The sequence below is a fragment of the Siniperca chuatsi genome, linkage group LG14, assembly GCF_020085105.1.
Source record: "Siniperca chuatsi isolate FFG_IHB_CAS linkage group LG14, ASM2008510v1, whole genome shotgun sequence".
In the NCBI taxonomy this organism is placed as follows: Eukaryota; Metazoa; Chordata; class Actinopteri; order Centrarchiformes; family Sinipercidae; genus Siniperca; species Siniperca chuatsi.
In genome coordinates, this window is record NC_058055.1 from 6,784,232 (window position 1) to 6,796,569 (window position 12,338).

General features: G+C 44.0%; 1 protein-coding gene across 1 annotated transcript in view; it reads left to right on the top strand.

Moving 5' to 3' along the window:
• Window positions 1-12,338, top strand: part of LOC122887709 (E3 ubiquitin-protein ligase RNF43) — an 81,782-nt gene that overhangs the window by 66,310 nt on the left and 3,134 nt on the right. The window contains exons 3-8 of the mRNA XM_044221154.1: window positions 8,994-9,068; window positions 9,233-9,367; window positions 9,859-9,960; window positions 10,084-10,254; window positions 10,347-10,449; window positions 10,790-12,292. Coding sequence (XP_044077089.1) covers window positions 8,994-9,068; window positions 9,233-9,367; window positions 9,859-9,960; window positions 10,084-10,254; window positions 10,347-10,449; window positions 10,790-12,292 — 2,089 coding nt within the window. The remainder of the gene's footprint in view (window positions 1-8,993; window positions 9,069-9,232; window positions 9,368-9,858; window positions 9,961-10,083; window positions 10,255-10,346; window positions 10,450-10,789; window positions 12,293-12,338) is intronic.

The window sequence follows — 12,338 nt, forward strand, 5'->3', positions numbered from 1 at the left end:
TAGATCAGCTGTAGTGATGTTTAAGCAAATCAAGGACCCATTTTTGTTGGAATCTATATTTGTAGGTATTAATTATGAAAATAAAATGGTAATTCTTCACACCATCCCCAACTGGGAAAAGTAATAATATCCCTTTGACAACCTACTGAGTACCACTGTTGAAATTGGCCCTTTGGACAACATACTGATGATCACTTTCAGATGCGAGGCTATTAGAAGTCATTATTTGACAAAAAGGTAATGCCTCCAGTCCACAAATTCATTTAAGTATTGAAAGACGACATTGTGATGTTCATCAGGTTAAAATGATGAGAACACATCATTTAAATTCCTAAATTAATACATAACTGCAGCTGATGGAGTCATGTTTATTTTTGGAACATTTTCAGTTGAGCAAATGTAAGGTCGTCTGCTGTGCAGTGATTATTTTTATTAACCAGGCTAGCTGCGTGGCTCTATAGATGGCAATGACAGTGTGTCAGTCCACCGCTTTGGTCCAGACTGAAATATCTCAGCAACTATTAGATGAATTGCCATTAAATTTTGTACCGACATGGTCCCCAGATGAGGAATCCTGCTGACTTTAGTGATCCTCTGACTCGCCTCCTCTGAGGGTCGAGTAATACTTTACAATAAATTGGATGCCCAGTTAAACACAATGTCTGTAACATCAACGCAGACTGCACCTGTTTCCAGTACCACTTTACCCCCCCTCCCCTGTTATCACCACCAGCCCTCGCCCCCGTCTGCTCTTCATTTAGCTATGCGGCGGGTCCCAGTGCCTCAGTAATGGTTTCAGTGTGCTGGGCCAGTCAGGAGAAATGACAGAGCAGAGAGTCTGCCTCAGACCTGTAGGCCTGGAGCTCCGTACTCTGTCATTAGACACTTTAATGCAGCAGCACCACAGCCTGCTCGCCTCACTCCTCTCCCTCCCTCTCTGTCCTTCTCTTTTTTCTTTACCTCTTTAACTCTCACTCCTTATTCCCACACATATTATTCCATGGTATAATTTACTCATGCACTGAATGATGTGGACAGTCACGCTGGGAAAAGACAAGTTAGATTGAGTTAAATAGAGTCTAGTGCCATGTTTTAAAGTGGCAGGAAGGGTTATCGGAGACGAGGTTTATGGCAGAGTGTGTGTAATTAATGGTAATGTCCTGACATAGAGAGTGAAAAAAGAGTAAAAAATTGGCTTGTTCTAGGAAAAACTGAGTGAAATTATTTAATCTGGTACCAATAAAAAAAAAAAACAGTTACTTGTTACTATTGCTCTGTCCTGCCTTGTTCTGTCTTGCTTTATGCTGAAACTAATTTCTAAAATTCCTGAAATGTCAGCCACTTCTGGAACAACTCAAATGATCTCACTCTCACTCATTGGCAGATATTTTTCTTGTTATTGGTATATTAAAAAAAATTGATGGCTCAATATGAGAATAAATGACTTCAGCCAGATATTTTGTTGCTGTGCGCTCATTGCTGCAGATTGACTTTAAATATCTTACTTACTGCTCCTTTAATGCACAGACTTAAATAAAATCTGCTGTCAAAAGTCAAAGGTTATGAAGCTGCTGGGTCACACTTGGACACTGAATATAGTTCTGTAATCATAGATGTTCAACTAATATAGCAGATGTTTCGCCATGGCAAGACTGAATGTGTCTATGTGTGTCTGTGTGTAATATTCTCATTATTGCCCTCTCCTTTTTCTCTCCGTTACGTTGCAACATGGCTGCAGATGAAGGGAATTCACCGGCTGGATTGAATTGGCCTGGCTGTGCCATCCGCACCACATTAAACCCATGACAAACACTGAGACGTTAACAGGCAAAGGATCTTGTCAGGCGACGGAAAAACCTTGGCACATCGCTTATGTGAAATAAAGACATCAGAGCAGCGTAGTTTGTTTCTGCCCCGTTGAGAACACACTGTGATGCCAGGCCTGCCTCACAGACCGCACTTCGCCAGGGATGTAAACAAACAGCACTGGCTGGCCCCGAGCAGCCCACCCAATGCTGGAGAGGGCAGATCACTGGCTCGAACTGGTGTTTATACAAGATGAGCTGTGGTTAATTCTGCAGTTAGCCAAGTGCTGCTCGTAGCAAGGTGAAACATAGATTCCTTCTTGGTTTGTTTGTGAATCATTTTCTCCTGTCAGCTTCAGTAGGTGTTACAATTTAAAACCATTTAAACATGTGTAGAATTTTTATGTGATTATCGCAGCTTCAAATGGTTCTGATTCACCAACATTAGCTCATGTTTGTAGTAACATGAGATAATGTTGGAAGGGGAGAGAAGGGGGTGGGGGGGGGATACTGATTGTAAGCAGTTAGACAAAAAAAGTCTTAACACGAGGTGTGCTTACTTGGTTTTTCTGGCGCTTTCATCCATACTCGTGGCCTTCATCAACGGATGGAGTTTAATTTAGTTTAGTTTTAGTTAAAGGGGAGTACTATGAAAGAAGTTGTATAAAGCCTTTTGTGGTTCCAGAGGAAGCTGCTTGAAGTCTGATGAATTAATAAATACATGAAAGTGTCTGTTGGGTCTGAAGACCACTGGGGGTGTAGAGTTAGAAAGCAGTGAGCTTACCAGACCTCTGTAGCCCACTCCTCATCTCTGCTCGAGGCTACATTAGCCGCTACCAGTATAACACACCTGAATCTCCAACCAAACTGTCGGCGGTCGAGTTGCAGTATGTCAGTATGCTATAAAATGCTGTTGATGTACACTGTTGTCCCTCAATCTAACGCATAAAGGAGAAACTGCTAAAATGTAAAACAAATTACGGTTGGGGGTGGTACAGCTTGAGGAAAGTCTTGGAAAACAAAAAAGACATGTATTTAATACTCTGGAAAAACCTCTTGCTTCCTTTTTGTGAGATTGAATTGGCAGTGGCAAACTCGCAGTTTGATTGGCGCCGGTGGCATGTGCATTTATTTCCTTTTTGAAAGAAATGATAAACTACATTTATTTCTTGTATACTAACTGCAACAACCATATACTGTGACAGTTAGTACATTGTATGTTCTGTATGGACTTGAGACACAGCTAGAGTGTATTTTCTGATATACTGGGGGGGCGCCAAAGTTAGAAATGTTCAAATTTAGTAAGACAGACTTTCAGAGGGACATTTTGACAAGACACAGTAAGAAAAGCACAAGTGTAAATTGTGAAATTAATGATGGCTGAATTCCATTTAGCTGCTTTGGTTTCAGGGTCCTGGAGGCTGGCTCACTGTCACACTGGCATGGCCTACTGGGACACTAGAATAGAACAGAGCCATCATTCATTGATTTTTGATTATACCTGTGCTTTTCCTACTATGACAAGTCAAAATGTCATGTGAAAAAAGCCCGCAGGCAAGCTCAGTAATAAGTCTAGATGATCATTTTTCATATTGTATTTAGATTTTTCTGCTGTGCTCGGTCACCATAGCAGAATGAATGTAAGAAACCCTGATAAGACTGTAAGTTATGGGTTGTCTGTGTTGAAAGCAGACCTGCTTGTGTACCTGTGTGACCTCACAGTGCCTCTTTCTGGCTCTGTGACCTCAGGTGCGTTTATGTTTGGGACAACTTGCGTTGGCAAAAAGCTCTGCACTACCTGCCGCTTCTCCTCGCCAGCCTCGTCTGAAATAATTCCACTCTGTTTCACAAAACACAGCGAAACTTTGCTGCCCATGTTTGCGCGCACCCTCCCTCAAAACCCAGTCAGCGTTATAGGTAGAAGAAGACTATTGTGGTCTGAGCGTTGTTTGTTAGTTTTTCAGTGATGACGTCGTCACTGTATAACTCAGAACCGCAGTCATTTCCGATGCTACAATTGTTTTCACTCAAATGCCAAATAGTGTTTAATCACATGTTTCGAGTTGCACCTCATGAGGATGGGTGTTTACCTAACCGCAGTGATGTCTGTTTCAGTTCCGCCCATAACAAACGTGGAGATGTTGAAACCCTTGTGCTGGCAGTCCTTTTAACTGTCTTGTTAGTGTCAGACCTGCACTTTTCATTGCACCATTAAAGGTTAAATATATCTCCTATTAATCACATAATAAGATCTCTCAGGCCTCTTCCGGGTCTGTGGCTCAGTAGCGGCATATGGCTCGGCTACCGCACTGTGGTATTAATACTACTAATACTGACATATAATAAGGCCACAGCAGCAGTCAATGGAGAAATATTTTATAATATATTCTTGAACTGTTGGAGACTATTCAATTGCTTGTGTCTGTCTTTGGTGTGTGTGTGTGTGTGTGTGTGTGTGTGTGTGTGTGTGTGTGTGTGTGTGTGTGTGTGTGTGTGTGTGTGTTGGACCACAAGAGCGGGCTTCCCTGCATTTATTGCCACGATTAGAGGACGTAAGGGCTCAGTGCTGCGTAGGGAACTTTTGAACCCCAGGTAAAGCAAATTCCCATATGTCAAAGATCCAGCTTTTTTTTCTCCTCCTATTTGACCGCACCCCATTTAGGCCCATGCACGTACTACAATTACTGTTCTGATGAAACAGGGGAAAGGCTGTTGCACCAGAGCTGGAAGCCAGATCAAAGGGGATATGTTTTTTATTTGACCTCTTTCTGACCGTCAATACTATGGCCTTTGAATATAACCAGCGGTTCTGTGGGACAGTGTTGCTAACGCTCTACTGCATGCTTCAATGTGCACAAAAACACACACACTGTATGCACACTCACCAATGGGTATTTAGTGTGCAAGATGCTTTTAATTCATGTTCTGCAATGTGCAAAGTAAGTGTAGGAGGGATACGCTTCTGACATTTTGCTTACACAAAGGAAACGTCTGTTTCTTCCTTGTCATGCAATGACTTTCTCTTTTTGAAGTGTTGAAGTGATCAATGCTGCCACTCCACAAAAGAAGTTTCTCATTAACTTGATTAATGGATCAATGGAGTGATGCTTTTACCTGAATTTCTTTTGCAGAAGTCTTATATATATGTGTGTGTGTGTGTGTGTGTGTGTGTGTGTGTGTGTGTGTGTGTGTGTGTGTGTGTGTGTGTGTGAGCGCGCTCCTTCCTGCCCTGGGCTGCCAGCAACAGTAGGCTAGAAATCACTGTTTAGTGTTGTGTTTGACCCGGGTGATTAGGTGTTTAAACTTGTGTCTCCTCCTCATTAAGCGTTGGCAGATGCCAGACGCTTGAGAGCATGTGATGAGATATTGATGAAAAGACTGCTATTTGTTTTCTCGCTGTCTTCTGGTGATGCTCGTGAAAGCATTTCTGGGCTTTTGCAGAGCACGCTGATAGCAAAAACAACTTTCAGAGCCAACGCAGAAAAACCTACACACAGAGCAGGCCTGATACACAAGACTACTTCAGGTCAACCCAGACCCAGTGGTAGTACATACACAAAGGAACACACACACACACACACCAAGCACATAATAATAATAATAACTTTATTCACCTTTACAAAGTGCTTTGACAGACAAGGCATAGCAGAAACAGGATATCCAGAGGGCAATATAACAGCAGAAAGCAGAACAGAAATGCCAAACAGAGCAAGACAACTTAAAAACAATGAAAAACAAATGGAAACAATAAAAGCAATAAAGAGATGAATAAAAGCATGACATCACATAAAAGTAAGTCTATAAAGATGAGTTTCATGAAGTGATTTAAAAGAAGGCACTGATTCTGCAAGCCTTCTCTCTCTTCTCTCCTCAGGCAGGTCATTCCACAGTTTAGGGGCCCTGATGGCAAATGTACCATCACCTTTAGATTTGAGCCTCGACTTTGGAACAGCCAGAAGGGCCCCACCTGAGGATATAAGGCTGCGAGCTGGCTCATATGGGGTCTGGGTGATGTGATGTCGTCTGTTAAAACCAGTGAGAAAATGGTGCTGCTGGGAAAATTCCTTTTGCTAAGGAGCTATTAATCATCAATAAAATACTGGGCCCAACTGTGTCAATGTCATGGACACGCAAGGCTCCACGGTCATCCAATCACAGCGCACTCCCTCTCCTTCCGTCCATAACAGTCAATAACATCTTTATGAAACTTAGTGGGAATAATATCAAGGCTGCCCGTGGTTGCTTTCATGTGGGATATGATTTCAGATAAAAAGAGGTGCGATAGAGGTTTAAAATTGCTAAAATAACTAAGAATGTCCCTAGTGGCATGTAAAACATGGCCGGGGGGGGGGGTTAGAGTGATTTGCTAAAATACAATTATAGAAAAAAGATGCTCTTGCTTCTTTAACTGCTATTTAATAGTTTTTCATTGCATCTTTCCAAAGCTCATAAAAAACATAAACCTGTTTTTTTCCATTTCCGTTCCTTTCTCCTTCCATGTCTCTTTAATTCCTGGGTGGATTCATTTAGCCAGAGCCGGAGTGTTGTATTTGACCTTTTGTCTTTGAAGGAGGCAACAGAGTCCAGGATAGTCTAGCAGGTGTCATTGAAAAGGGAAACCAGTTCCTCTGTGTTCAAATCTAGATTATAGGCAGACTTGCTAGGAGATGTAAAGTTAAAGATAAGACAGCAGACAGGTGTACTGTGATTAATGGGTAGTTGGGCCAAAACCACACTGAATAAAACTGCCTTATGATCAGACACACAGATATCCTTTGTCTCAAAGTTGTCAGGGCTGAGACCACTGTACAGAACCAAGACAAGGGTGTGGCCCTTCACATGTGTGGGTTCTTGTATTGCCTGACTGAAGTTAAAAGATTCCAAAGTATCCATAAAATCAGTGACAAAAGTCTGAGAAGGGCAGCAGACATGTATGTTAAAATCACCCAAAATAAGAATTTTGTCATACTTTGATATAAAATGGGATAATAGCTCAGCAAACTCTTGGATGAAAACATTGTTTGGCCTGGGCGGTCTGTAGATAATTAAAATGATCACTGGATTTTTAGAGTTTACCATAAAACCAAGATGTTCAAATGATGTAAAAGTGAGTGCATTTAAAAAAAAATCTGTAAATAACCCCCCTTCCCTGCCTGACATCCGGGGTTGATGGAGGTGTGTAAAATCAGGCGGGGTTGCTTCATTGAGAGGACTACATAATTACTACAGCTAGTAGAAATGACAATATCTCTATACTCTAAATGTGTGTTAAAGATGTTAGCAACTCAGACACACTTTAAGTTCTCTACGGGTCAGCCAGCAAGTTATCAGTGAACATTATTCACATTTTGAAAGATGCTCGTGATGACATACCTCACTCTTTAAATAAATGGAGAATCTGATATAGCACTAGTGTTGCAGGAGGTTTTTGCATATCAGACGTTTAGAGGAGCTCTTTGTTTGCTATCACTATTGTGCTTCACTGAATGACTATCCTGCTTGTCAGCTAAGAGCCATGTCTGAGGCTCACTGTTTCCACAGCATTTATGCCTTGGGAAATGTGCAATCTGCAGCTTTCAGTAGTAAATATACAGTATATTTCAGTTAGTTACTATGCCATTTTTCAGGTGTTAAATTGAGACTATGTAACTTCTGAAGAAAAAATAGCAAATTCAGTCTTTTACGAATGAAATGTTAAACTCATAGGCAATAAAATGCACCCTTGATCATTTCAATACACTCAGGGTTTCTTACTACAGCTTTACTTGGTCTGGTATGACCAGTAGCTTATGGTGGCTAAAGTTAGCAAAGTTTTGATAGATATTGCTATGTTACTGACATTATTGAGTAAGTCCACTAACCACTAAGCCACTGACTCTGACTCTTGTGCTTAGGATTGCTTTAAATTCACTTTAATCAATGTTTTTATAGTATATATATATATATATATATATATATATATATACAGTATATACTGTATATGACTTCTGGTAAAAGGTGTCGCTCGTAGTGATGAAGCCACAGATAATTATTACCCGACTCAGCAGTTCCCCACAGTGCTACAAAACTTTATAGGGTCTTTCAGTTTATTGTTTTTATTTTTGGCCCACAACTTTAATGATTTGGTTCACTCTCACTGCTCTCATAGCGTCAGTTCAGGCTGCAGCAGGCATCTGTTTTCAGTAAAAAAGCTAAAAAAAAAAAAAAACCCACTGTACACTACCTTCTCAGACAGCAGACAGCCACAGCTGGTACACCTCTCTCCTGTCCCTCAATCAGACTAAACACTTAACGTTGGCAGAGAGGTCAGAGGGGACGGTACAAGTGCAGTAAGGCACACTCATACAGTTAGGTGAAGCACCCAACAGCACCGTCATATCTATATCTATAGAGTATGTATGTAAGATAATGAAGGTTAATAATATAATAATAAGCAAACTGTGCTCTGCTACCCCTATCCAGCTGTTGCCTTGTGTTGGTTACTACCTACATTGCCTGTGCCACTGAGCACCACTGGTTAGTAACTAGTAGTCATTAGTTGACTGATGTGCCACCATGCTTGTTTCTTTTTAAATATTCTTTTATCTTTAGAATTACACACTATAAAATGACATAATGAAATAATAAAACCATTAAGGGGGGGATGCAGCACATTTTCAGAGCCTAGTTTGAATACAAAATGTTCCTTATTTGCATGTTAGGCTGATGCTGTCATAAAGTAAAACACCTTTTCTTTTCACTCAATCAAATAATCCTCCACTATTTGTTTTGGCTACACTCTCCAACATTAGAAAGAGGTTTAGATCAGGCAGCAGATTTGTGCTATGGCCTTCAGAGTCCTGCTAACACACTTCTTAGTCAGTGTGGCTTCCAGAGTCAGGTGGAAAAGTAGCAGGAGGAGCTGTACTTTGGTCTGTGTTGTGAGGCTCAGTGCATGACTGCCACCTAGTGATGGGTCAAAACACTAAATGCACTGGTATGGTCTGCTGTAGTCACATGAACTGTCCACTGTGTAACTGGCCTCTGAAGGAGTGATGTTCTCTGTTGCTTGGTTTCCTACTAAATATGTAGTTTTCGTGCATTATTCAGATCACACAAGTATAAGAATTTATTAAACATGTCCTAGTTTGACAAATTGAGTGTATGTTTTGTTTTTAACTGTAGTCTCTCCTCTTTTGTCTCCTTCAGGCTCGCATGGCACTGGATAAAGGAGCTCAGGCTGTTATCTTTGATGTCAGTGATGATGCCAATGCTGCTGCTGAGGTGAGTGTGCAGGCATCACTACGACACAGCTACAGTCATATTAATTAATAAAATATGCGAGACGAGAAAGCACACAGAAATATCACACTCATATTTCTGTCTTTCTTCCTGCTTGGATTACCATCACACCACACACACACACAAACACACACACACACACACAGCTGCGAGAAACAGACTCCCTTCCTCGTCCAGTCGTGCTGGTGGAGGCGGAGGATGCTGAGGAGTTGATGGGTTTGGTCAACAAGAACGAGGAGGCCAAAGTTCGTATTGAGATCATGGTGGAGCAGCCTAGATGGGTAAGCACTGAAACACATACACACACATGTCTGACTTTCCTTTCACTGGCTGGAAGAAGAGGAACCTCTCTGGGAAATAGAAGGACAGAAAGGGAGTCATGTGAAAGATCGGGAAATTTCACATCATGTTAGCTGAGAGGCCACTCTAACATGTTTGGATACAAATAGACCATCCAGTGTAGAGAGGAGAGGGTGGGAGACAGATGTGGATTATGATGTCCATGGGCCTATGGGCATGAACACTGCACGGGTTCCCTCAGCCGGCCATGCCTCACCCATATCTTCTTAAAGGACATTTCACAGATTTACAAGATCTAAAAGCCCAAGTCATTGCTGTGCGATATTGCTGCTGCGCTTTAAACATTCATTTGAATTTCTTACATGCTTTTCTTGTTTCTTTAAGTGCTTAATATTTAAGTTTAAGATATTTAGGTTTGGTTATGAAATGATATAAATATTTGCTCTCTTTCCATCTTCTTTTCCCTTCTCAGCCACATTATGATGTGGGAATCCTGCTCACCATCGTCCTTGCTATTCTGACCATTGTCCTAATCTTCGCTTTCCGCTACAAGTGCAAGTCCAGCAGAACCTGGGTGAGTGATAGCAGCAACGTTGGTAGAAGAAAAATAAATCTTACAGAGACAAGGCTGGTTCGTCTTCAGCTCAGCTCACAGCTCAGTTGATCTTTTTCTAACCCTTGCTTCTTGTGCGTGCAGGACTCTGTCCATCAGCAGACCATGAGGGCTATTAGTCGATTGGAGACCAAAACCTACAGCTCTCAGGGCTGCTCAGGCTCTCAGCGCCACCGTGCGGCCTGGGGGTCAGCCAGCAGCTCCAACTCGAGCCCTGTCTGCGCTATCTGCCTGGAGGAGTTCCAGGACGGGCAGGTAAGAGGGAGAGAGCGAGGAACATACTGTATCTGTAGATTTATCTGTCCTTGTCAGCTATTTAATCTACCCATGTCTCACTTTTGTCCCAGCATTTAAGGATCATCTCCTGTGCTCATGAGTTCCACAAAGACTGCGTCGACCCCTGGCTGCTACAACACCGCACCTGTCCCCTCTGCATGCACAACATCATGGGTGAGGAAAAGCATATTTCCAGTTAAGTTTTGGTAAAGAAGGTGCCCATTATACTGAAGGAATTCAAACTGCAGGAATCTGTCTTTTTTCTTCTACTTCAACATATTAAGATTGTTATGAAGTTTAGTTTTCTTTTAATAATTTAGTCCACATTGCTGGCAACAGAAGAATTTTAAATTTTACTAACAACGCAATGTTTTGGACAAGAACCAGACATATCTCTGAATTTTTAACCCCTTTTTGAATCTGCTATGATAAGTGCTTTATAAATAGAAGTTACTGTTAGTTTATTACAACCCTGCAGTATTCTGTATATTCTGACTGCTGCTGTGGTCCACAGGGACGGAGCGGCAGCCCCAGAGGAACAGACTCCAGCAGAGTCCAGAGCAAAGCCAGGGTTTCCTGCACGCTCCGCCTTACAGCAGCCCACGCAACCACCCCTTCCCCCAGCATGCCATCCCCTTCTCTATGAGGCCCCACTATCCTCGTGGACCCTCTGGACCCTATCCCTCTCTGGGTCACTACACTGGCTCTTCTCCCAGAGATACCCAAAGGCTACGTTTCCTGTCCAGCAGGCCTCTTGGCTCTGGCTGTGGGTACCACCTTGCTGCAGAGGTTCCCGGGAGGCCCCACAGGATTGGAGGTAACTGCAGGACCCACCACTACAACTCCCGTAGGTCCTGCCACAACTATCGCTCATCCTGTCCGGCCCAGCGCAGTGCATCCAGCTCAAGACTGCACCACATCGCCTCCATCACACCGCAGACCCGCGGAGTTCCGGCCCACAGCCGGCAGGACGAAGGCAGCTGCTCAGGTGGCAGCTACCACACAGAACGCAGCGGATACTTGGCTGATGGGCCAGCGAGTGACTCCAGTTCAGGGCCATGCCATGGCTCCTCCAGCGACTCAGTTCTCAACTGTACTGACGTGTCCCTGCAGGGGGTTTATGGCAGCTGGTCCACCTTCCGTAGCTCTCTGAGTAGTGACTACGATCCGTTTGTGTATTATGGGCCAGGTTCTGGGCGTGCCCCCCGCAGGAACAGCCTGGAGGCATGTGCACAGGCCCGGCCCAGGTCTCTGGATTCTGTGGTGAACAAAGCAGGCTGCCCCGAAGAACAGCCGCAGACTGTGTTAAGCCACATCCACTACCACCGCCACAGACACCACCACTATGAGGAGGGGGAGCGCAGCCAGGGCCCGAGCAGAGGCTCAGATGAGGAGCACGGGGCAGCTGCTGCTGCAGCTGCACCTGCTGCTCCTGTCCTGGACAAAGACTCACCTGTGTGCCCTCCTAAGCACAGCCATTGCCAGTGCCCAAAGCCAGACCCCATAGATCGGCCCAGTCCTGGGACAGAGTATCAGGACCATGACCCCAGCAGCCCTACAGGACCACCTGTCCTGGTGTCCCCAATCCCCTTACAGCTTCAACCCCACTGCTGCCACCAGGGACACGGACACCCTCCCGCTCCTCTTGGGCGAGTGGGTGGCTGTGTGCTTGATGGCCCCTCTGTTCGCTTCCACCAGAGCCTGGATCTGCAGGATGACCGTAGCATCCACATCCACTACGGTCAGGGCCCAGGCTTCTGCTGCTCTCCTCCTGAGCTGCACCCTGCCTTGCTCCCCGTGCCCCTCATTCTGGACTCTGGAGGTATGGAGGACTGGCCTTGCTGTGCCGGGGCCCATGTTGTGTGGCAAAAGCGGGTGCAGCAGGCACGCTCAGAGCCTCAGCTCTTGGGGCCTGGGACCTCTATGGACAGGCCACCCTGCAGGTTCCACCACGGCCCTGCTGCTGACCACAACACAGACATTTGTTTGTACTGCCAAACATTACACCACAATCAGGGTTGGTGTCTCACTTGTTCATCTTTAATAACATGACCAGCCTTTCA